The 22,474-nt window shown below is 44.0% G+C and overlaps 1 protein-coding gene across 4 annotated transcripts in view; it reads right to left on the bottom strand.

Annotated features, from left to right (window-relative positions):
- Nucleotides 1–22,474, bottom strand: part of LOC129707543 (DNA (cytosine-5)-methyltransferase 3B-like) — a 98,414-nt gene that overhangs the window by 23,137 nt on the left and 52,803 nt on the right. For all 4 annotated transcript variants that reach the window (XM_055652673.1, XM_055652676.1, XM_055652675.1 and 1 more), the window contains 12 exons: nt 16,852–17,019; nt 16,301–16,459; nt 16,018–16,125; nt 14,214–14,355; nt 13,493–13,618; nt 13,067–13,111; nt 11,772–11,851; nt 8,995–9,107; nt 7,535–7,718; nt 6,600–6,684; nt 4,007–4,152; nt 2,813–2,903 (listed from right to left, as the gene is read on the bottom strand). In XM_055652673.1, coding sequence (XP_055508648.1) covers nt 2,813–2,903; nt 4,007–4,152; nt 6,600–6,684; nt 7,535–7,718; nt 8,995–9,107; nt 11,772–11,851; nt 13,067–13,111; nt 13,493–13,618; nt 14,214–14,355; nt 16,018–16,125; nt 16,301–16,459; nt 16,852–17,019 — 1,447 coding nt within the window. The remainder of the gene's footprint in view (nt 1–2,812; nt 2,904–4,006; nt 4,153–6,599; nt 6,685–7,534; nt 7,719–8,994; nt 9,108–11,771; nt 11,852–13,066; nt 13,112–13,492; nt 13,619–14,213; nt 14,356–16,017; nt 16,126–16,300; nt 16,460–16,851; nt 17,020–22,474) is intronic.

The following is a 22,474-nucleotide window of genomic DNA, read 5'->3' as shown; positions in this document are numbered from 1 at the left end:
AAATATTGTATCTCCCAAACACTTTACGATTTTCATTATGTGAAACTACTATATATTTTAAAAAGTGAGATACATACTATTTAAAAGATACTGTGGCCTGGAGTACAGCTAGGCGCCTGATGGTGGCAGTGGCAATCCATATACAGGATCTATATACAGGTACATACACTTCTCTAAACTGACAATGATTGAATAAATAACCTCTGAAACTACCATGACAAACTGACTTGTATTTCTTTTCCAATGATAAAGAAGGTGGCACAGTGGTACAGCAGTAGAGTTGCTGCCTCACAATGCCAGGGACCCAGGTTCAATCCTAACTATGGGTGCAGTCTGTATGGAGTTTGGCCCTCGTGAGTTTTATCCGGGATCTCCGGTTTCCTCCCACACTCAAAAGATGTGCAGGTTTGTAGGTCAATTGACGGTATCATTGTAAATTGTCCCCAGTGCGTGTAGGATAGTGTGCGGGGATCGCTGGTCGGCGCAGACTCGGTGGGCCGAAGGGCCTGTTTCCGCGCTGTATCTCTAAACTAAACCAAAAGACAATGTCGACAATATAGGACTTTTCTTTGGAGCGCAAGCAGTTGAGAAGTGACCTGGTAGCGATGTATCTTAGTAGACAATCTTGAGGTTAATAGATCTGGTGAATGCAAGACAGCGGTTGGTATGTGGATGTTCTATGTTTTATAACCATGGGGGAAAACCATCACTTTAATTATTAATACAATGGGAAGAGGGCAGAAAATTGAAGAAAAATATACAGCAAAAGCCTCCCCCCTGACATCAATCTGACCGGAACGTCACCCATTCCTTCTCTCCAGAGTTGCTGCCTGTCCCGCTGAGTTACTCCAGCTTTTTGTGTCTACCCACAGCAAAAGCCATATTTCATTTCAGTTTAGTTTGTAGGCATTGAATGTATTCAACAGACATTAACGGGCTTGTTCTCTTATTTTCTTAAAGCTTATCATACAAATAATGTGTGAAGATTAACCCGTCCACACTTGAGGAGTTTTCAAGAGTTAGATTTAACTCTTAGGGCTAACGGAATCAAGGGATATGGGGAGAAAGGAGGAACGGGGGTGCTGATTTTGGATGATCAGCCATGAATGGCGGTGCTGGCTCGAAGGGCCGAATGGCCTACTCCTGCACCTATAGTCTAAGTTTCTATAAGCATTGCACAACTTTGAGGCTCTGCATGATATTGGAAACTATTTGAATAAGAATTCTTGTTACTATTTCCAAAGCCATGTTGCCAATGGAATCTGAAATCCGACAATGGATCAGGCAGGGATGGTTGTGACTTTTTCTGAGCCCTGTTGGAAATGTTGGGCCCTGCTAAAATAAGCCCTTTCATATTTTTAGCTTACGTAACAACATTACAGCATGGCTGAACTATCTGAAAGACCTTACAATGTGGCCAGGAATGCAGCAAAATAATTCACTTAACATGAACTCAAATGTGTTCTGTATCAATCAAACAAGCCAGTTCTCTCTGTCAGATTGGAGACACAAGGAACTGCAGATGCTGATTTGCAAAAAAAGACACAAAGTGCTGGAGTGACCTACTGAGTTACTCCAGCACTTATCATCTCTCTCAGCCACATGACTAGATAGTACCACTCACTTGTACATTACAAACACTACACAGTGCACACAGTCACATAATAATCAAATAAACAAAATTAAAATGTGCTGAAGTTAATATAACTCTTTGTAACTACGGCATACACTGAAGGCTGCCTCACAAATGAATATACAATATATTGTTTCTTTTCATGTTGAGAATACTTTATATGTAATACAGTACAAGCAAGCATTGTTATTTTGAATAAAATGCAAGATAGGTTTCCAACATTGCTCTTTAAGGCACATTTACTGCTCAGTGCAGTTCCAGATTATCTAATTCCTGCAGTAATTCAATGAGCTACACCAAATAAATTAGTAGGACCAGTAAGAAATGAATCCCTGATTAAAGATAAGTAGTGGAGCCAGTTAATATAATGTCCAAGAAACAAAGCACAAGGTGTAATGGGTAAAGTTCAGTGGAGACAATATTCAGAACACAGACGAATGGAGAGGGGGAGAGGCAGGGGAATACAGATGACAGGTGACAATAGATCAGTCATGATCAAATGGCAGAGCAGACCCGATGGGCCGAATGGCCTAATGCTGCTCCCTTGTCTTATGATCTTTCTCTCAGTTAATCACAGATACATTGTTGTGTCAAAAGGAAATAATTGGAGCAAATGTAAAGTGAAAATCACCTGGAAAAGTTTATGTTTGAACAAGAACTGCAGATGCTGGAAAAATCGAAGGTAGACAAAAAATGCTGGAGAAACTCAGCGGGTGAGGAAGCATCTATTGAGCGAAAGAATAGGTGACGTTTCGGGGCCGAAGTCTGAAGAAGGGTCTCGACCTGAAACGTGACCTTTTCCTTCGCTCCATAGATGATGCCTCACCCGCTGAGTTTCTCCAGCATTTTTGTCTACCTAGGAAAAGTTTACAATCAGAAAACTGGAATTCAAGAATGAGATCTGAATTCACACACTTCTGTTTACTTAGATTCATAGCATGTACAGAACCAATATGAAAGTTATAATATTAATGCCTTATATGCCCAGGACCAATTGGGGGCAAACTAGACATTAGTGATAGAATAGTCCGTGACTGGAATAAATGATCCAGGCACTTGTGACAAGCAAGTTAAGCGGATTAATATTTGTTTGAAGGCACAAAGGGGAAAAAAACTTTAGAAAGTTAGAAACTGAAGAAACATACTTGTTGGTTTGACCTTGAACAAAATTATTCTTACCATATAAACCCTTTCTTGCAGGGTTTACAATAGAAAGATCGTTACATGGGCTGCCTCCAATCACCAGATCAAACGGACCCCACTCATGAATCTGAAATAAAAAAATAGTCAATGCCATGTAAGATGCCCATCAAACTCTAACTTGGTTCTTTAAAAATAAATAGCTGGTTTGGACAGAATTGTTTCCAATCTGTAGCCTCTTCTCATCATCTCATGTGATGCAACTCCCTTCAGCACCTGTCCCACTTACAGGATTTTACGTGGGGTGACGCCTGTATGGTCGTGAGTAGTCGCCCAAAGAGTCGTACCGTTTCCTGGTCGCCGCTGGATTTTCAACATGTTGAACATTTTCGGCGACCAGCCGGCAAGTCGCCAAATAAAATAGCGTAAGTGGGACAGGCCCTTTACTGTGCTCACAACATCTTCCACCCCAGTCCCTCTTCTCCCCTCCTGTCAAGCAGAAGACCTGATTCAGGTACAGCTTCTTCTTCCCCACTGTTATCAGACTAGTCAGTAGCTAGGGTGTAGTCCCAATCTTCCAACCTACCTTATTGGGCATTGTCTCTGTAACTGTAACACTATAATGCTCTAACACGATACTCTTTGCACTGTCTCTTGCACTTGGCTCTGACTTGATGTACTCATATGTAGTATGATTTGACCAGATGGCACACAAACAAAGTTTTTCACTGTATCTTGGTACATGTACAAATAATAAAGCCACACCTTGATCGGACTTGACTGGCTTTACCTCGCACTAAAGGTTATTCCCTTTATCATGTATCTGTACACTGTGAATGGCTAGATTTTGTAATCATGTATTGTTTTTCCGCTGACTGAAGAGAAACAACAAAAGCTGTGCATTGTACAACAAACCCAACCCGGTTAGAGTTGATGTTTACAGTTGTCTGGGGTTATGGGGAGAAGACAGGAGAATGGGGTTAGGAGGGAGAGATAGATGAGCCATGATTGAATAGTGGAGTAGACTTGATGGGCCAAATGGCCTAATTTTGCTTCTATCACTTATGAACTGATGTTGTGATCATTTCCCCCCTTTCCAGCTACAGAATTGTACATAATAATTAGGCAGAAATAGCCAAATGACATTCCAGCAGAGATGGACTTTACACCAGCAGCAGTATTGGCTCAGCAGTTCCATCTCTTGGTGTTCCGATATTAATCAGTTTCTCTTACGTTCTGCCGGCTGATGTTCCTGACATCATGTACGTAGGTGATTCTTCCTTCATGTCGGACCGTCCCCACTGCGATCGAGTCTTCACATATTTCAGAAGCAACATACCTCTCAACCTTAAATCCTAAATCCCTTAAAACTAAATATCCTGGGGGAAACAAAAGTAGCATCGATTAGTTGCTGTTAGGCCCTGTAAATAAGTATGCGAACACAAACAATGATTAAAGCCAATGCTGTTTTTGTGCTTGTCTGCATATAATAGTTCATACTCTTTGATGCTGTACAACAAAGTAGTTTTTAACTTTTTAGAGAAGCAGGTATATGCCGTGACAGTGCATACCATCGCAATACGGTATTGATTGTGTGGGGTCTTTCCTGATGTTTAGACACTGGAAGTGGAGATGAGAGGAAGTTTATCTGTTTGCAGCAAAGGGTTTCCTTGTTTTTTGGGGGATTTTGAGAATGAAAAATCCTCCACGATTTGTAACTAAACTGAGATATGTCAGCACCTCAGAAAGGAAATAACATTTCTATGAAGATTCACTTTGTAATATTAGGATCTCTGCCATCATTGACGTATATTTCAACAAAATCTGCCTTTGTTTATTCACTGTCGAGACATGAGAGTCTTTATCATGTTGACTTGGTTGCTCATGTTGGCAAACACAAGTGCAAATCAGACTCTGATCTCCTGGTTGCTCAGCACTTCAACGCCCCCTCCCATTCCCAATCTGACCTTTCTGTCCTGGGCCTCCTCCATTGTCAGAGTTAGGCCCAGCGCAAATTGGAGGCACAGCACCTTGTATTTTGCTTGGGTAGTTTACACCACAGTGGTATGAACATTGATTTCTCTAACTTCAGATAGCCCTTGCTTTCTTTCTCCATCCCTTTCCCATTCCCATTCCCAGTTCTCCCACCAGTCTTACTGTCTCCACCTACATTCTATCTTTGTCCAGCCCCCTCCCCTGGCATTAGGCTGAAGAAGGGTCTCGACCCGAAACGTCACCCATTCCTTCTCTCCAGAGATGCTGCCTCACCCGCTGAGTTACTCCAGCACTTTATGTCTACCAGCAAAGCAGACTTGGATTGTCTGGGTTCTGGATTCCATGGATCAATCGGACCTATTCTAAACAAATATAGATATCTGCCTAGGAAGGAACTGCAGATGCAGGTTTACACTGAAGATAAAATGCTGGAGTAACTCAGCAGGACAGGCAGCATCACTGGTGAACAGGGATGGTTGACTTTTCGGGTCGAGAACTTTCTTCTGAAGAAGGGTCTCGACCCACAACATCACCCATTCCTTCTCTCCAGAGATTGCCTGTCCCCCTGAGTTATGCCAGCATTTTGTGTCTATCTTCGATATACATTGCCTGTCCCATAAGTTGGTCAATGAAAAGAATAGTTGAGTAGAAATTAATGAACAACCGAACAACTTCATACTCAAGTATCTCAATCATACATCAGAGCACCATACAATAGTCAATTGGCTCACAACTACTTTCTGTACTTCATGCTTGTAATCCAATTTTACAATTACGTGCATGGATTCTGCTAACCTTGGTGTAGTTATTCATTGAACAAACAGCTGTGGTCTTCTTCAACTGTGTCCTTCTGCAGTTGTACAGAGCTCTAGTGAGACCCCACCTGGAGTATTGTGTGCAGTTTTGGTCCCCTAATTTGAGGAAGGACATTCTTGCTATTGAGGGAGTGCTGCGTTGGTTTACAAGATTAATTCCCGGGATGGCGGGACTGTCATATGCTGAGAGAATGGAGCGGCTGGGCTTGTACACTCTGGAGTTTAGAAGGAGAGGGGATCTCATTGAAACATATAAGATTGTTAAGGGTTTGGACACGCTAGAGGCAGCAAACATGTTCCTGATGTTGGGGGAGTCCAGAACCAGGGGCCACATATTTTAAGAATAAGGGATAAGCCATTTAGAATGGAGACGAGGAAACACTTTTTCTCACAGAGAGTTGTGAGTCTGTGGAATTCTCTTCCTCAGATGGCGTTGGAGGCCGGTTCTCTGGATACTTTCAAGAGAGAGCTAGAGAGGGCTCTTAAAAATAGCGGAGTCAGGGGATATGGGGAGAAGGCAGGAACGGGGTACTGATTGTGGATGATCAGCCATGATCACATTGAATGGCGGTGCTGGCTCGAAGGGCCGAATGGCCTACTCCTGCACCTGTTGTCTGTTGGTGTGGTGGAAACTTTGTGTTCTAATTCCATAGAATGAAGAAATATCACTTGGGATTATGCGAATTGTTTCTAAACCTCTCTGCATATCTTTGCATGGTTTGTGCAATCTTTACACCAACTGATTGAGAAAATATTTGACCATATGTTCATTAATAAATAATTTGCACTTTGTAATTATGAAATCAAGTGATATAATCATTAATGTTTAAGAAGGAACTGCAGATGCTGGAAAATCAAAGGTAGAAAAAAATGCTGGCGAAACTCAGCGGGTGAGGCAGCATCTATGGAGCGAAGGAAATAGAAACGTTGCCGATTTCCTTGGTTCCATAGATCATATAATCACTAATATGCGTTTTGATTCTCCAGACTACAATAAGATATTTATGGAACGTTACCCGTTGCTATCCCATCAAACAACGACAAAACTTTGATTGGCTTTCTGTTCTCGGCAGGTACGGCTGGGTAAATTTTAGGTGGATCCTGGAATTTAATAAAATTGAAATCAGTAATTTGTAGTTATTTGTACACAGATAAAGGTGTATAACATGTTGCAATGCCGCATTGGATTTAGTTTAGTTCAGAGATACAGCACGGAAACAGGCCCTTCGGCCCACCGGGTCAGCGCCGACCAGTGATCCCCGCACACTAAAGGGCCTGTCCCACTTGCATGCGAGTGCATGCATTTGGCGCGACCAAATGGAAGCGGAGTTCTCGCGAAGTTCGCGCGAGCTGGGCAGGAGGCGGGCCGACTGAATTTGGGCGTTGCACGGCGTCGGGCAGTGACGTCTTCGTGCTAGGCGTACGCCGTCAAGACGCTGCGTACGACCGCAATGCGCCTGCGTGCCGACAGGCCGTTGCGCGCGGAAATCTCGGACACTGTCAGATTTTCGGAATCTCGCACGATGTCGGGACCAGCCCCGCACAACTCCGCGCTTCTAAGTTGGACCGGCCCCGCGCGGCCACATGGTGCCCATATGCCTCAAGCGACCACGAGGTCGCGTAATTTGCGAGCCAAGGTCGCGTAAGTGGAACAATTACTGCACACACTTGGGACAATTTTTTTTAAACATTTATCAAGCCAATTTACCTACAAACCTGTACGCTTTAGAGTGTGGGAGGAAACCGAAGATCTTGGAGAAAACCCACGCAGGTCACGGGGAGAAGGTACAAACTCTGTATTGACAAGCACCGACCGGTAGTCAGGATCGAACCTGGGTCTCTGGCGCTGCAAGCGTTGTATGGCAGCAACTCTATCGCTGCGCCATTGTGTCGCCCTAAAACTCTTTGCTAACTCTTCTCTTGCCTTGGGGGGGAAAACCGTACAACTTACATATTCCTGCCCATTGTCGCTGGCAAAAAACTCTTGAAGTTTCATGGTCCAGTCTCCTCGTCGCCTCAACACTCCGTAGCTTTCGTGCGGCAGGCACATGTAACATCGCCAAGGGTCCAGGACCTTGGCTTCTTCAGATGCACCCGGACCCACCAAAATATCTATGCAGTCCACACAAAAGCATCTGGGGACATAGAAAACAGGTTGAGGAGTAGGCCATTCAGCCCTTCAAGCCAGCACCGCCGTTCATTAAGATCATGGCTGATCATCCCGAATCAGTACCCCGTTCCTGCTTTCTCCCTATATCCCACGCTAAATCTAATTCTCTCTTGGGACAGAAATGGAGAATGGATTGTGAAGGATGGGAGATGGCCAGTGAAATTATTTAACATTCTTGAAGAAGCAATTTAAGCGTTTGGTAAATTTGATCACCTGAGAATGTTAGCTAAATATTGAAATTCAGATTCAGATTAATTTGTTGTCATACACAATGACAATGTAATTCCTTGTTCACATGTGGTTCACAGAGTATGCAATGTACATACCGTAATGATAAATACATCACTAAATGCAATCTGTAAGAAAGAACTGCAGATGCTGGAAAAATCGAAGGTAGGCAAAAAATGCTGGAGAAATTCAGGGGGTGAGGAAGCATCTATGGAGAGAAGGAAATAGGCGACGTTTCGGGTCTCGACCCAAAACTTCACCTATTCCTTCTCTCCATAGATGCTGCCTCACCCGCTGAGTTTCTCCAGCATGATTTGTCTACCTTCAACAAATACAATGACGAGTGATGCCCATGGATAGGATTTTTGGGGGGGACACTGGGCAAGAATTGATTAATCCACTTCCATAGCCGGGTATAAGGTTCAGTATAAATTTGTGAAACAATAGTACTTGTGATATGTCGCCAGTTCACACTATTTATAAGATATTGAGCAGGAAACATAATTACCTTCCAAATTCTAATGGCAATGCAAATTATTTCTGAAGAAGGGTTTTCGACCCGAAACGTCACCTGTTCTTCTTGGTTCTTGGTTTCCTGGTCCTCCAAAATATTCCAAATGGAATTTGAACTGGAGGACTATTCATAGATGCTGAGTTCCTCCAGCATTTTTGTCTACCTTCGATTTTCCCAGCATCTGCAGTTCTTTCTTAAACATACTGTGACTGCTAATGTTACTACGTAGAACAGTACAGCACAGGAACAGGCCCTTCGGCCCACAAGGTCTATGCCGTACATGGCGCCAAGTTAAACTGATCTCTTCGGCCTGCATGTGATCCGAACCCCTCCAATCCCTGCATATCCATCTGCCTATCGAAAAGCCTCTTAAATGAACTGTCGCATCTAGTGCCAGCACCACATTACTTTTTTCAGGGAAGTAGTTTGTGCAAGTTAATTTGTGCGTCTGCCAAGAGTGGAAAATCCAGGGTTTCAGAGTTTTATACATTTGCCGTACCTGCAGCAGTTTGCATTCCCACACAGCAGAACCTCCCGCCCACCACAGCACACGGTACAGTAGGACTGGTAGCCATCATCGTCATACATGTAGGAAGTCTCCAGGTAGATATCCTGCAACACACCAATAAACCATCACCTCACGAAGTATCACAAACCCTACGGATAAAATCTCCCTAAAGTGGCAATCGTTTCAACGAGTCGAGGTTAGGTTTCACACCCATCATTGTTTAAACATTCACAGAATGTGGGTTTAGAGGTCTAGACTTTAGAGATACAGCACGGATTTAGGCCCTTCTGCCCACCGAGTCCGCGCCAACCAGCGATCACCCCGTACACTACCATTATCCTACACATTAGGGACAATTTACAATTTTACGGAAGCCAATTAACCTACGAAACCTGTACGTCTTTGGAGTGTGGGAGGAAACTGGAGCGGCCGCAGTCCCAGGAAGAATGTACAAACTCTGTACAGACAGCACCCGTAGTCAGGATCGAACCCGGATCACAGGCAGCAGCTCTACCCGCTGCGCGTTGAGATCCAGTGCGTTTTGTGTGACTGTACGGTGTACCGGCACTTCTCATGAGTTAAACGTCACCACTTTGTTTCCCGATTGGATAAAACATGCATGTTTATTAAAGGTGGCACCATCTTGTCTGCAACAAACGCACTGGTGACATCGACATTTGTTGCCCATCCCAGCTGCCTTGGTAAACTGATGGGGACATGGAACACCTTCTTGTAGACAATAGACAATAGGTGCTGGAGTAGGCCATTCGGCCCTTCGGGCCAGCACCGCCATTCAATGTGATCATGGCTGATCATCCATAATCAGTACCCCGTTCCTGCCTTCTCCCCATATACCCTGACTCCGCTATCTTTAAGAGCCCTATCTAGCTCTCTCTTGACAGTCTCCAGAGAACCTGCTCCACCGCCCTCTGAAGCAGAGAATTCCACAGATTGAAGTCAAGTCAACTTTATTTGTCACATACACATACAAGATGTGCAGTGAAATGAAAGTGGCAATGCCTGCGGATTGTGCAAAACTACAGAACAGAATAGAACAGAACCAGTATTTACATTTTAGAAAATAAAAAGACACAACACAACAGTAAATTAGTCCCTGGTGAGATCAGAGTTTACAGTCCTAATGCCCTGTGAGAAGAAACTCCGTCTCATCCGCAACTCTCACAACTCTCTGTGTGAAAAAGTGTTTCCTCATCTCCATTCTAAATGGCTTACCCCTTAATTCTTAAACTGTGGCCCCTGGACTGGACTCCTCCAACATTGGGAACATGTTTCCTGCCTCCAGCATGTCCAAACCCTTAACAATCTTATATGTTTCAATAATATATCCTCTCATCCTTCTAAACTCCAGAGTGTACAAGCCCAGCCGTTCCATTCTCTCAGCATATGACAGTCCCGCCATCACGGGAATTAACCATGTGAACCTACGCTGCACTCCCTCAATAGCAATCTCTCCCTTATATCACTGCGGCCCTCATTGTGGCAATATTCCGTGGTGCCATTGGAAGGAAGCTCTGCAGAAGAATGTAGGAGTGCAGTCCAAGCATTCCCAAGTCGGAATGGTGTGGGATTTAGGGAGGAACTTCTGACAGCTTGTGCAACTTGATCTTTTCATAAACTTGTATCTTGCGGAAGGAACCAGTTGGGATGGATTCCTGTCTCTGGGCCTAAGGGTTTCCTTGTGCTGCAGGAAGGATACAAGTGTTGTTGAACTTCATCTTGTATTCCTGAACTGTGGATGCAAGTTTGGAAGAATTCATTGTCCAATAATCTATCTGGAGTATGTGAATGTTCAAAGAGAAAGAATTAAGTGGGCCAAGCTAAAATAGCTCATGTTACTAGATCAGTTCCACGGTTTACTCATCTGTCCAGAGAAAACAACGACTCTCTTCAGGAAAGGCTGTAGGGGGTAGAGTGGTGAATCTGCAGAAATCATTGCCACAGATGGCTGTGGAGGTCAACCATTTGGGTATAAGCAGCGATTGATAGAGATAACGTACTGGTTTGTAGGTTAATTGGCTTGGTGTATGTGTAAATTGGCCCTAGTGTGTGTACGGCAGTGTTAATGTGTGGGGATCGCTGGTCGGTGTGGACTCGGTGGGCCGAAGGGCCTGTTTCCGCACTGTATTTAAACTAAACTAAACTAAAATTAGTTTAGTTTAGTTTAGAGATATAACACAGAAACAAGCCCATTGGCCCACCAAGTCTGCACTGACCAGTGATCCCCGCACATTAACACTATCCAACACAAACTAGGGACAATTTACACGTACACCAAGCCAATTAACCTACGTACCTGTACGTGTGGGAGGAAACCAAAGAACCCAGAGAAAACCCACGCGGTCACGGGAAGAATGTACAAATTCCGTACAGACGGCACCCGTAGTCGGGATCGAACCTGGGTCTCTGGCGCTGTAAGTGCTATAAGGCAGCAACTCTACTGCTGTGCATCTGTGCCGCCCACTAAGGGTGTTCAACGTTAGGGGGAGAAGGCAGGAAAGTGTAGTTGAGAGGGAAAGATAGATCTGCCATGACTGTACGGTGAATTAGACTCAATGGGCCGAATGGCCTAATTCTACTGTCATGACATGAATTTATGAAAATTGGGTGAAAATTGAAGGCAAGCTTTGATAATCCTGATCTGGAATAAGCACCTGGCTGGAATAAGAATTATAATAACCATTCAGCTTTAACCTGCACCAACAGAAGCTTATTACAACAGTGTAATTTCAGAAAGTACACACACTCACCTTGCAAATGGAACATAGACCACCTTCAAACAGTGGATGAAAAGTGCCGATTCTAATGCTGCCGCAAGCAAGACAAAATTCTGATCAAAAGGAAGGATATGTATTAGAACCACATGTCACTAATGCAGTCATATTCACTGTTTACGATTTAGTTTATTGTCACGTGTACCGAGGTGCAGTGAAAAGCTTTTGTTGCATGCTATCCAGTCAGTTGCAATTGAGCCGGTGATCTTTAAAGAAGGGTCTCGACTTGAAACATCACCCATTCCTTTTCTCCAGAGATGCTGTATGTCCCGCTGAGTTACTCCAGCTTTTTGTGTCTATCTTCGGTTTAAACCAGCATCTGCAGTTCCTTCCTACACGCACCAATTTGTTTATTTGCATCCAATTTGATTTTTCACTGAGAGTTAAAATTACGTGTTGCTTTAACAATTTTACCGTTTATAATGTGATATTTACTACTACCAGATTTTACATTAACCAAATTAAATGACTAACTCTCCTCGTATATCGTATAATTTTGGACTAAACTTTGTACCAGATCGTACAAAGAACAAACTAAATCAGAGAAGGTTCTTGGTTGGGTCACATGGCCTGTTTCCATGCTCTGACTTGTATCACTTTGAATAAAATATCTGCCATCTATTTTGTTGAAGGTCAAATGCTAATAATAATCTACAAAAGCACAGGATTGAACTAGTAGGTCAATTAACCATTGTAAATTACTTCTCGGTGGAATCTAGGGTGAATTGATAGGAATGCGGGGACAATAAGATGCCATTAGTGTCAATGGGTGTAGGAAGGAACTGCAGACGCTGGTTCAAACGGAAGATAGACACATAAGGTTCAGTGGAACAGGCAGCATCTCTAGAGAGAAGGAATGGGTGACGTTTCGGGTCGAGACCCTTCTTCAGACTGGTCAGTCTGATGCATTTTGTGTCTATCTTAATGTCAATGGGTCTTTGATGGTTGGTGGATGTGTGGCCCCAAAGCAGAAGAGTCCACGTCGTGGGGCTGGGAACTGGAAGTATCCTGAGCTAATCCTGCTACCACCATCATCTATTGCAACAAGTGATGGCTTCCACTGATTGTCGACGGAAGCTTGCGTCCTTTTCAGGATGGATGATGACAGCAGAGGTCAACATTTGAAACATGGAAGATGGACACGAAAGGAGAAGGTGGATCTGTTACTGTCCTACATGACTGTGTATCGAATTAACCTGAACGACGCTGAACAAAATCCTGCCGCTGCAATGCTACATTTATGATTAAAGTTAATAAAGGAGAAACATTACCTTCAATGCTTTTATTATTCGATGTAACTTGAAAGAAGATTTTTTCTACAAATAAAAAGAAAGAAGTCTGTTAAGAGTTGATTAAAAGTAGGGCCTGTGCCACTTACGCGATTATTTCGGCGACTGCCACACCCACCATACTCGCAGCAGGTTGTCGAAAACTTTCAACATGTTGAAAATCCAGCAGCGACAGAAAAAGGTACGACTCTTTGGGCGACTACTCACGACCATGCAGGCGTCACGTTTCGACATGTCGTGCGGTGACGTCTGTATGGTGGTGAGTAATCGCCCAAAGAGTCGTGCCTTTTTCTGGTCGCCGCTGTAACCTGCTGCGACTAATGACGGGTGCCGGCAAGTCGAGTAAGTGGGACAGGCCCTTAATAATACATTCTTTAGACTGAATGATAACGGCAAGACGATCATTACCTCTGCCACGGTGTTCCTCCTCAGGTCCTTCTTTGCTTTTATAAAGACTAGTCTTCTGTTTCTTTGTTGGCGGATAGTACTCGGGGACGCAGACCTCGACTGGAGTGCCGTCTGCAGTATCGTTCTCTGTCAAATGATGGAAGAGTTAATGTGAAAGGATGGGGCTTGTAGCCAATTACTTCTCGCGCAGAAATCAAACTAAAGGTGGAATGTACTGCAACTCCCACCTTGCAGCTGGCACATTTACCATCACTATCCAAAATAAATTTCAAATCAAAAATCTAAACCTCGAAGTTTAGCATTCTCTGTTCATCATTGAATATCGAATGTTCAGGAAAACATTTTGAGGGAACTTGATAAGAGCTTAAAGGGCAAAAAGAAATGTCCTGGTTGGATTGCCTTTGCAAAGGAATAATATGAACTAGGTGGCCCACAGATAATATATTCATTGAACTCTGCAGAGTGCTGTATGGAATGATTTCAAGAAGACCAAGGAGCTTCCAAGAAGACCAAGGAGCTCATTGTAAACTTCAGGAAGTCCAGAGGCGGCACGCATACCCCCATCCACATTAACGGGACGGAGGTGGAACGTGTTTCTAGCTTCAGGTTCCTGGGAGTCAACATCTCCGATGACCTCTCTTGGACCCACAATACCTCTACTCTGATCAAGAAGGCTCATCAGCGTCTGAATCTGAATCTGATTTCATCGCCAGTCATTTACCTGTGTTTTGTTTGGGTTTAATTCCTTCGTAGCCTTTCGGTTGGAAACCAGCAAATGCCCAGTCTAGCATGGGCTTTATCTGTTCCTCCAAAGTGCCCCGGTCATTGGAAGGGAATGGAATCCCAGATCTGCTGCTGGCAATCTGTAACAGACAGTGAGTGACTTCAATTAGGTATTAAATAAATATTTTTTTAAAAAGGACATAAAGTGCTGGAGTAACTCAGCGGGTCAGGTAGCATCTGTGGAGAACATGAAACCCTTCCGGGTTTCTGCCCGAAACGTTGCCTATTTCCAGAAGGGTTTCGGCCCAGAGTACTGGAGTAACTCATCGGGTGCAGCAGCATCTGTGGAGAACATGGATAGGTGACGTTTCACAGAGTGCTGGAGGAACTCAGCGGGTCAGGCAGCATCTGTGGAGAACATGGATAGGTGAAGTTTCACAGAGTGCTGGAGGAATCACAGAGGGGGAACGAATCACAGAGGGGGAACGATGAGAGAGAGTCTCACAGAACTCCTGTCAGAGAGAGGAGGACTTAGTCTCCGGTTATACCTTGAGGAGATTTTGCAATGGAGCAGTAAAATGCAGATGCCGTTCTAAAAAAAAAAGCCACAAGTACAAACAGAATTAACTCCAGCACTTAGTATCTTCTCATAAGATCATAAGAGATAGGAGTAGAATTAGGCCATTCAGCCCATCAAATCTGCTCCGCCGTTCAATCACGGCTGATCTATCTCTCCCTGCTAGCCCCATCTCCTGCCTTCTCCCCATAACCTCTGACACTCGTACTAATCAAGAATTTATCTATCTCTGCCTTAAATATATCCACTGACTTTGCCTCCACAGCCATCTGTGGTAAAGGATTCCACAGATTCACCACCCACTGACTAAAGAAATTCCTCATCTCCTTCCTAAAAGAACTTCCTTTACAAACTTTTGTTTGTAAACCAGCACTTGAAGTTCCTTGTGTCTACTAAACAAATCATCATAGTTTGACAATGTTCACCCTTATAGCTCTTCTGCTTTCAGAAGTGGAAACAAAATACTGGACTTATTGTGATGTGATGGTATCATCAATAGAATTTGAGTAGCAGGATTAACGAGAGTGCTCTTAAAATAAGGTGAAGCAGACTTAATTGCTGAAACTATGATTTGTACAAAAACCTGAATAGGTTGTTAGAATGCAGCCTCCAGACTGGCCACAATGCAGTACTAACAACTACTACACTAGCGAGGTTTAAGGTTTAAACTTTAAAAGGCTGAAGCATTAACTCCACTTTTCTTCCCACAGATGCAGCCTGACCTGCATAGTATTCCAGGCATTTTCTTTTTTTAGGATCAATTTAACATTCACAATAAACTGGACCCACAGCACTTGAATTTCTATTCAATGTGGATCTTGGAATTAATGATAGCCCGACCGGCATTGATCGAAAAGTGCCTCTCCAAATTAATTTAACAAAACAACCCAACCATTGAACGAAGAAAGGTTTTTTTATGGGTCGGTCCCACTTAGGTGATTTTTTCGGCGACTTGCCAGCACCTGTCATAGTCGCAGCAGGTCACCGAAAACTTTTAACGTGTTGAAAATCCAGCGGCGACCAGAAATAGGTACGACTCTTTGGGCGACTACTCACAACCATAGAGGCGTCACCCCGCGGCACGCTGAACATTTTCGGCCACCTGCTGCGACTATGACGGGTGCCGGCAGTCGCCGAAAAAATCGCGTAAGTGGGACAGGCCCTTTAGAATTAGTCTGGAAGACTTCAGTACAAATCAGCATTGCTAGTTTTTTAAATGTATTACCTCCAAAGCCTGATACACAGCTCTTTTGTAAGAAATCAGCTTGTTAAATGCAGATGTGTGGAAATATTGGCCAATTGCAGTTAAAGGCATAAGTTTGTCGGCAGAAACCTTGAAGACAATAAAGATGAAAAATGTTAAACATCCGAAGCATTCTGGAAAGTGCACGTTTTTAAGGACAGTTAGCTTTATTTTATCTTATTCCAACTAGTACATTACAATTAAACGTACGTTTGCCCGGGTGTAGCGAAACTTTACACGTTTCTGTCTCCCGTCGCGCACTGACCTCTGAGAACTTGCCGTCTCCGAACCATTGGAGCCACCGCATCCCCGACGCCGCTTGCCTCCGTCCGGGTGTGCGCCACGACACCACGATGGCCGGCCACCACGAGAACCCCTTTATCTTTCCCCACACCAACTCCCCAATACCGTAACCCTTGCCATCCTAAGGACAAAAAAGTTTACACATCATCACAAATCCTCGAGTTTTCTCCTGCAGCTAAACGATGGAACGAATCATCAATGTAATAATATTTTGTTAGTCCAAATTAAGAATCCACCCAGAACTACTTCTCTCCGACCTTGCTTTTTTTTTTTGCTTACCAGGAGTCTATCCCGCTGACGTTAAACAGATCAGAGGAGTTTAGGGGGACAGTAATTACTCATGCACTGCCGGCCCGGTCCATCACAGGTACTGACCTCACCACCATCAAAGGGATTTATAGGAGCTTCTGCTCAAATAGGCAGCCAACATCAACAAGTTCCACACCACCCTGTCATCATGTTAGCAGCATAAATATATGAATGCTATTTCTACATCTTGTCACAACAAGTTACCTGGTACTGAGGGATTCCATCTGTACCCTTCACAATGTTATTTTCGCAGACAAAGCTTTCTGCTGGAACTGGAGGTTTCTTACTGCTATCCAGAGGCTCCAAAGTGAGGTCTATGACAGAATTTTCAGCGATAAAAGCCTTGGTAGCAGATGTCCTCGTCTTCTGAGACTGCAACAAATATCAAGAAACAAATAAGCATCATACATTAGAATAACATTTCTTTACTGAATAACCAATGTTATGAGTTGTTGGAACATGATGCTTGCCAACGATCAATGTAGAAACAAGGAACTGTAGATGATTGTTTACACAAATGGAGGACAACTCAGCAGGTCAGGCAGCATCTCTGGCGAACAAGGATGGGTGACCTTTTGAGTCTGAAGAAGGATATTTACCCGGAACATCACTTATCCAGAGATGCTGCCTGACCCACTGAGTTTCTCCAGCATTTTTGTCTACCTTCAATTTTTTCAGTATCTGTAGTTCTTTCTTAAACATCCAATTAAATCAAATCATACTGTACATGAGTCTAATGAAGCCGGACACAATCCCAGTACAGAAAATAGTGTTACAGCATTGTAATGTTACAGTTCCAGAGAAAAGATGTCAGCAATGAGGTAGAGTGGAAGATCAGGATCCTAACACAGGAAGCCATAATTTATTAAAGTTCGTAAGACCATAAGACAGAGGAGCAGAAGTAGTCCATTCGGCCCATCTAGTTTGCTCTGCCATTCGATTATGACAATAGACAATAGACAATAGGTGCAGGAGTAGGCCATTCGACCCTTTGAGCCAGCATCGCCAATCAATATGATCATGGCTGATCATCCACAATCAGTACCCCATTCCTGCATTCTGCCCATATTCCCTGACTCCACTATCTTTAAGAGCTCTATCTAACTCTCTCTTGAAAGCATCCAAAGAATTGGCCTCCACTGCCTTCTGAGGCAGAGAATTCCACAGACTCACAACCCCTGGCGTGAAAATGTTTTTCCTCATCCTCGGGCTAATGACACCCAAGTGGGACAGGCCCTATAACCTGCAAGTCTTTGGGATGTGGGAGGAAACCAGAGCACCCCGAGGAAACCCAAACTCCACACAGACAGCACCTGAGGTCAGGATCAAACCCGGGTCTCTGGTGCTGTGAGGCAGCAGCACTACCAGTTGCACAGCTATTCTCTAAAACACACAGTTAGTTGAAAATCATTTTTTTAAATCACAATTTTCGTGACAAAATTTATCTAAAATAAATTGTATTAATTTTGTCACAATAACTGTGATTTAAAAAAAAAGCTATATAACTTTGAAGGGGGTGGAAGATTGCAACCTTCACATGGTCCGCCCTGTTCGACTAATGCAATCAACTCGACGTGCACAAACGGAAGATCAAATAGAACAAGTTGTCCCAACAACTTTAGGCTGTGCACGCCACACAAAAGAAGATAGCTTTGAAGTTATTTCATTACATTAATATGCCTCAAGTCAAAACCATCTATGGCCAACTACCATGTTCTGAAGCTTGCAGAGAGATGTTACTGTCTATACGTAGTGTCTCGTGAATAGACTGCAAATTCTTGATTCTCACCATGAATGGTTTTAATTTATAAACCAGTATTTAAAACAATAGATTTGCAACAAGAAGCTTGACTCTTGATGGAAGTTGTACTGAAATTCCTCCAATAATCTTTCCCTGACATTGCAGGAATGTTTCCAGGAGAAATTGTCTTGAAATGTCGTGAAAGGCAAAAATACATTCAGTTTCAAGATGCCTCATGGCGTCAGTGAAAGTAATCACAAACAGGTTTCAAAGATGAGTAACATCCACGCCTGCAGGCTGTCAAGAATGTAAATGTTAATCTTCAACAATTGCAAGTCCTTCAGTCAGTTCCAAACACAAAGATGGAACCGATGGTACCATTAATTAATTAAGTTCAGAAACAGAAAAGGCTGGGAACACAAGAATCTGCTGGAATTCCAAGATGCTTCATCAAACCACAAAGTGCTGGAGGAACTCATTGGGTTAGGCCACATCTGTGGAGGGAAAGGACAGACGATATTTAGGGTTGGATCAGAACCCTTTTTCTGACGGACCATCGGGTAGAAGAAGGTTCCTGACCTGAAACATTGTCTGTCCATTCTCTTCACAGATGCTGCCTGTCCCACTAATGCTGCCTGTCCCACTAATACTGCCTGTCCCACTAATGCTGCCTGTCCCACTAATGCTGCCTGTCCCACTAATGCTGCCTGTCCCACTAATGCTGCCTGTCCCACTAATGCTGCCTGTCCCACTAATGCTGCCTGTCCCACTAATGCTGCCTGTCCCACTAATGCTGCCTGTCCCACTAATGCTGCCTGTCCCACTGATGCTGCCTGTCCCACAGATGCTGCCTGTCCCACTAATGCTGCCTGGTCCACTAATGCTGCCTGTCCCACAGATGCTGCCTGGTCCACTAATGCTGCCTGGTCCACTAATGCTGCCTGGCTCACTAATGCTGCTTAGCCCACTAATACTACCTGTCCCACTAATGCTGCCTGTCCCACTAATGCCCACTAATGCTGCTTAGCCCACTAATACTACCTGTCCCACTGATGCTGCCTGTCCCACTAATGCCCACTAATGCTGCCTGACCCACTAATACTGCCTGTCCCACTAATGCTGCCTGTCCCACTAATACTGCCTGACCCACTAATGCTGCCAGGCCCACTAATGCTGCCTGGTCCACTAATGCTGCCTGTCCCACTAATGCTGCCTGTCCCACTAATGCTGCTTAGCCCACTAATGCTGCCTGTCCCACTAATGCTGCCTGTCCCACTAATGCTGCCTGTCCCACTAATGCTGCTTAGCCCACTAATGCTGCCTGTCCCACTAATGCTGCCTGTCCCACTAATGCTGCCTGTCCCACTAATGCTGCCTGTCCCACTAATGCTGCTTAGCCCACTAATGCTGCCTGGTCCACTAATGCTGCCTGGCCCACTAATGCTGCCTGTCCCACTAATGCTGCCTGTCCCACTAATGGGCAATGCTGCCTGGTCCACTAAGCTGCCTGACTGCCTGCACTTCTGGGTGACTACAGGCGACTGCTGCAAACATTTTGAAAACATTTTGGTGACAGTATCGACAATTTTTGCTGTCATAGGTTGACGTAGATCCTGTCGTAGGTTGGGGTGGGTTGTCGTAGGTGAATTCCATTAAACCTGGTCCCTGGCAGTCACCCACAGAGTCGCCTAAGTGGGACAGGCCCTTTAGTTTCTCCAGGACTTTGTGTTTGTTAAAATTCAGAAACACGTGACGGATATGGCAACAGCAGTCGACACCAGCAGTTTCTGTGCGCCAATAACATTTTATAGAATATGGAAAATAAAATGGGCATTTAATGTCACAGGACCAATAAATGCAATGAAGAACTGCCTCTTCCTAAAGCCACTCAACGTGAAGCAGATGTTCACATATTTTTAATTGGTGTATTCTCAGTTCATAAAATAAAAGTTAAGGGGCTGTCCCACTGCGGCAACCTAATTGGTGAGTTTAGAAGAGTTTGCCCTCGACTCATACTCGCAGCGTGGTCGACACGAGGACTAGGTTTTTGTAACTCTCTTTCATGCTTGAGAGTAGTCCCCGCGTACTCGAAGCTTCAGCTAGGTCACGGCGTATTTTTCAACATGCTGAAAAATGCCCGCGAGTAAAAAAGGTCGCCATGGAAAAAATCAATATTTTTTTTTACTTGTAGGTTTAGTCGAAGTAGGTCGTAGTTGTCGGCATGTTAGCCGTAGGTATCGAGGGTAGTCGAAGGTAATCATAGATAGTCTTCAACATAGTCGAACGGGGGTCGAAGGAGGTCATCTTCACTCTCCACTATTCGGTGTACAATTTTCCCGAAGCTACATAGCCGAAGGAGGTCTTCAACATGACACTTTTTCAAACTCTCCTAAACTCTTCTAAACTCGCCAATTAGGTCGCCACAGTGGGACAGCCCCTTAACATTGGTAAGATGCAAGCCTAGATTATATTATACATAATGGAAATAAATAATACACGTATGAAATTAGATTTGAGATACACTATTATTAAATTAAAATTCATCCTGGGATACATGCATTGAACTTCAAATATACATTGATGTTCCACAGGTCAATGGAAAGGATATATTGGAAGCCACCATGACATCATGCTTTTAGCACTTTCAACCCCAGATCAAATATTATCACCATGTGTCTGGCTTTTGAGGAAGTAACATCCATTAAGGGAAATAAAGAGATTTACTGGTGGACATCAGTTCTATCACATTTCACTCAGAATCCAGACGATTCATGCAATTTCATTTGGTTGTCGAGATCTGCCGCAATGATTATGGACGTGCAGGAGATTTCAACAACACACAGTAAATGGTACAAGGTGTGTTGAGTCCACGAACCTTCTTCCTCTATTGGAGGAACAGCACCTCGTATTTCGCTCAGGCAGTTTACACCCCAGTGGTATGAACATTGACTTCTCTAACTTCAGATAGCCCTTGATTTCCCTCTCTACATCCCCTCCCCCTTCCCAGTTCTCCCACGTCTTACTGTCTCTGACTACATTGTATCTCTGACCCGCCCACTCCCCTGACATCAGTCTGAAGAAGGGTCCCGTCCCTAAACATTACCCATTCCTTCTCTCCAGAGACGCTGCCTGTCCCGCTGAGTTACTCCAGCATTTTGTGTCGACCTTCCTCTATCCGTAATGAACTAGAACCTGATTACTGCTCTATAGTCCACAAACCCCTCTTATGATAAAAAATCTCGTCCTCGTCACCTGAGGATACATATTTTGGAATATTTTGGACATTTATCCTTGAAGCTTTTGTTAGCAGAGGATATGAAAGAGCACACAAAGACATGTTGATAACTGTTCTTGTATGTATTTCTTGGTACTTACCTGCTGTCCAAACACCTATATATGTCCCTTTTTGCTGGTTCTTACCTTCCCAGAGATGTGATCATTTTTTGGATCACATTCTCCAGTCTCTGCGGCCTACCATCGCTGGAGCTGGAAGCCGCCACGGACTGTCGTGAGCCCCACCGCGGGGGCACGGACTTAACATTGGAGTGGATCCCTTCCAATTTATTATTTTTTTTACCGAGCCAATTAACCTCCAAACCTGTGCATCTTTAGAATGTAGGAGGAAACCGGAGCACCCGTAGAAAACCCACGTGGTTACAGGGAGAATGTATAAACTCCATACAGACAGCACCCTTAGCCGGGATCAAAAACGGGATTCTGGCGCTGTAAAAGGCAACAATTATACTGCTGTACCATCGTGCTGCCCAAATGGTTAAAGCATCTTCGCTTATTGAACCTGGTGAAGAACGGCTAGTTGTGTTTTTCAGTTCTGGACGTGCTTGTGGCCAAGGGCTGCGCTACTGGTTGGTCACCACCAACGCTGGGCTTTGATCTTTGGTGCAGTAAGTCTCGACTCCATTTAAAATATCAGTGGGATTAAGTCCAGGGATTCATTCTGTAATATGCCTGTGTCAGACATCCAGATTTTAAGTATCTACAGATAAACCTTCCCTGCACAGCCACTTGTAGATGGGATTGTGCCACAATTTAAGCCACTTCTGAGATCAAAGTAGTCACCATCCGCTA

Source organism: Leucoraja erinacea, chromosome 21 (genome assembly GCF_028641065.1).
Source record: "Leucoraja erinacea ecotype New England chromosome 21, Leri_hhj_1, whole genome shotgun sequence".
NCBI lineage: Eukaryota > Metazoa > Chordata > Chondrichthyes > Rajiformes > Rajidae > Leucoraja > Leucoraja erinaceus.
The sequence above is the reverse complement of the archived record's forward strand: the minus strand, read 5'-3'. Positions and strand labels throughout refer to the sequence as shown.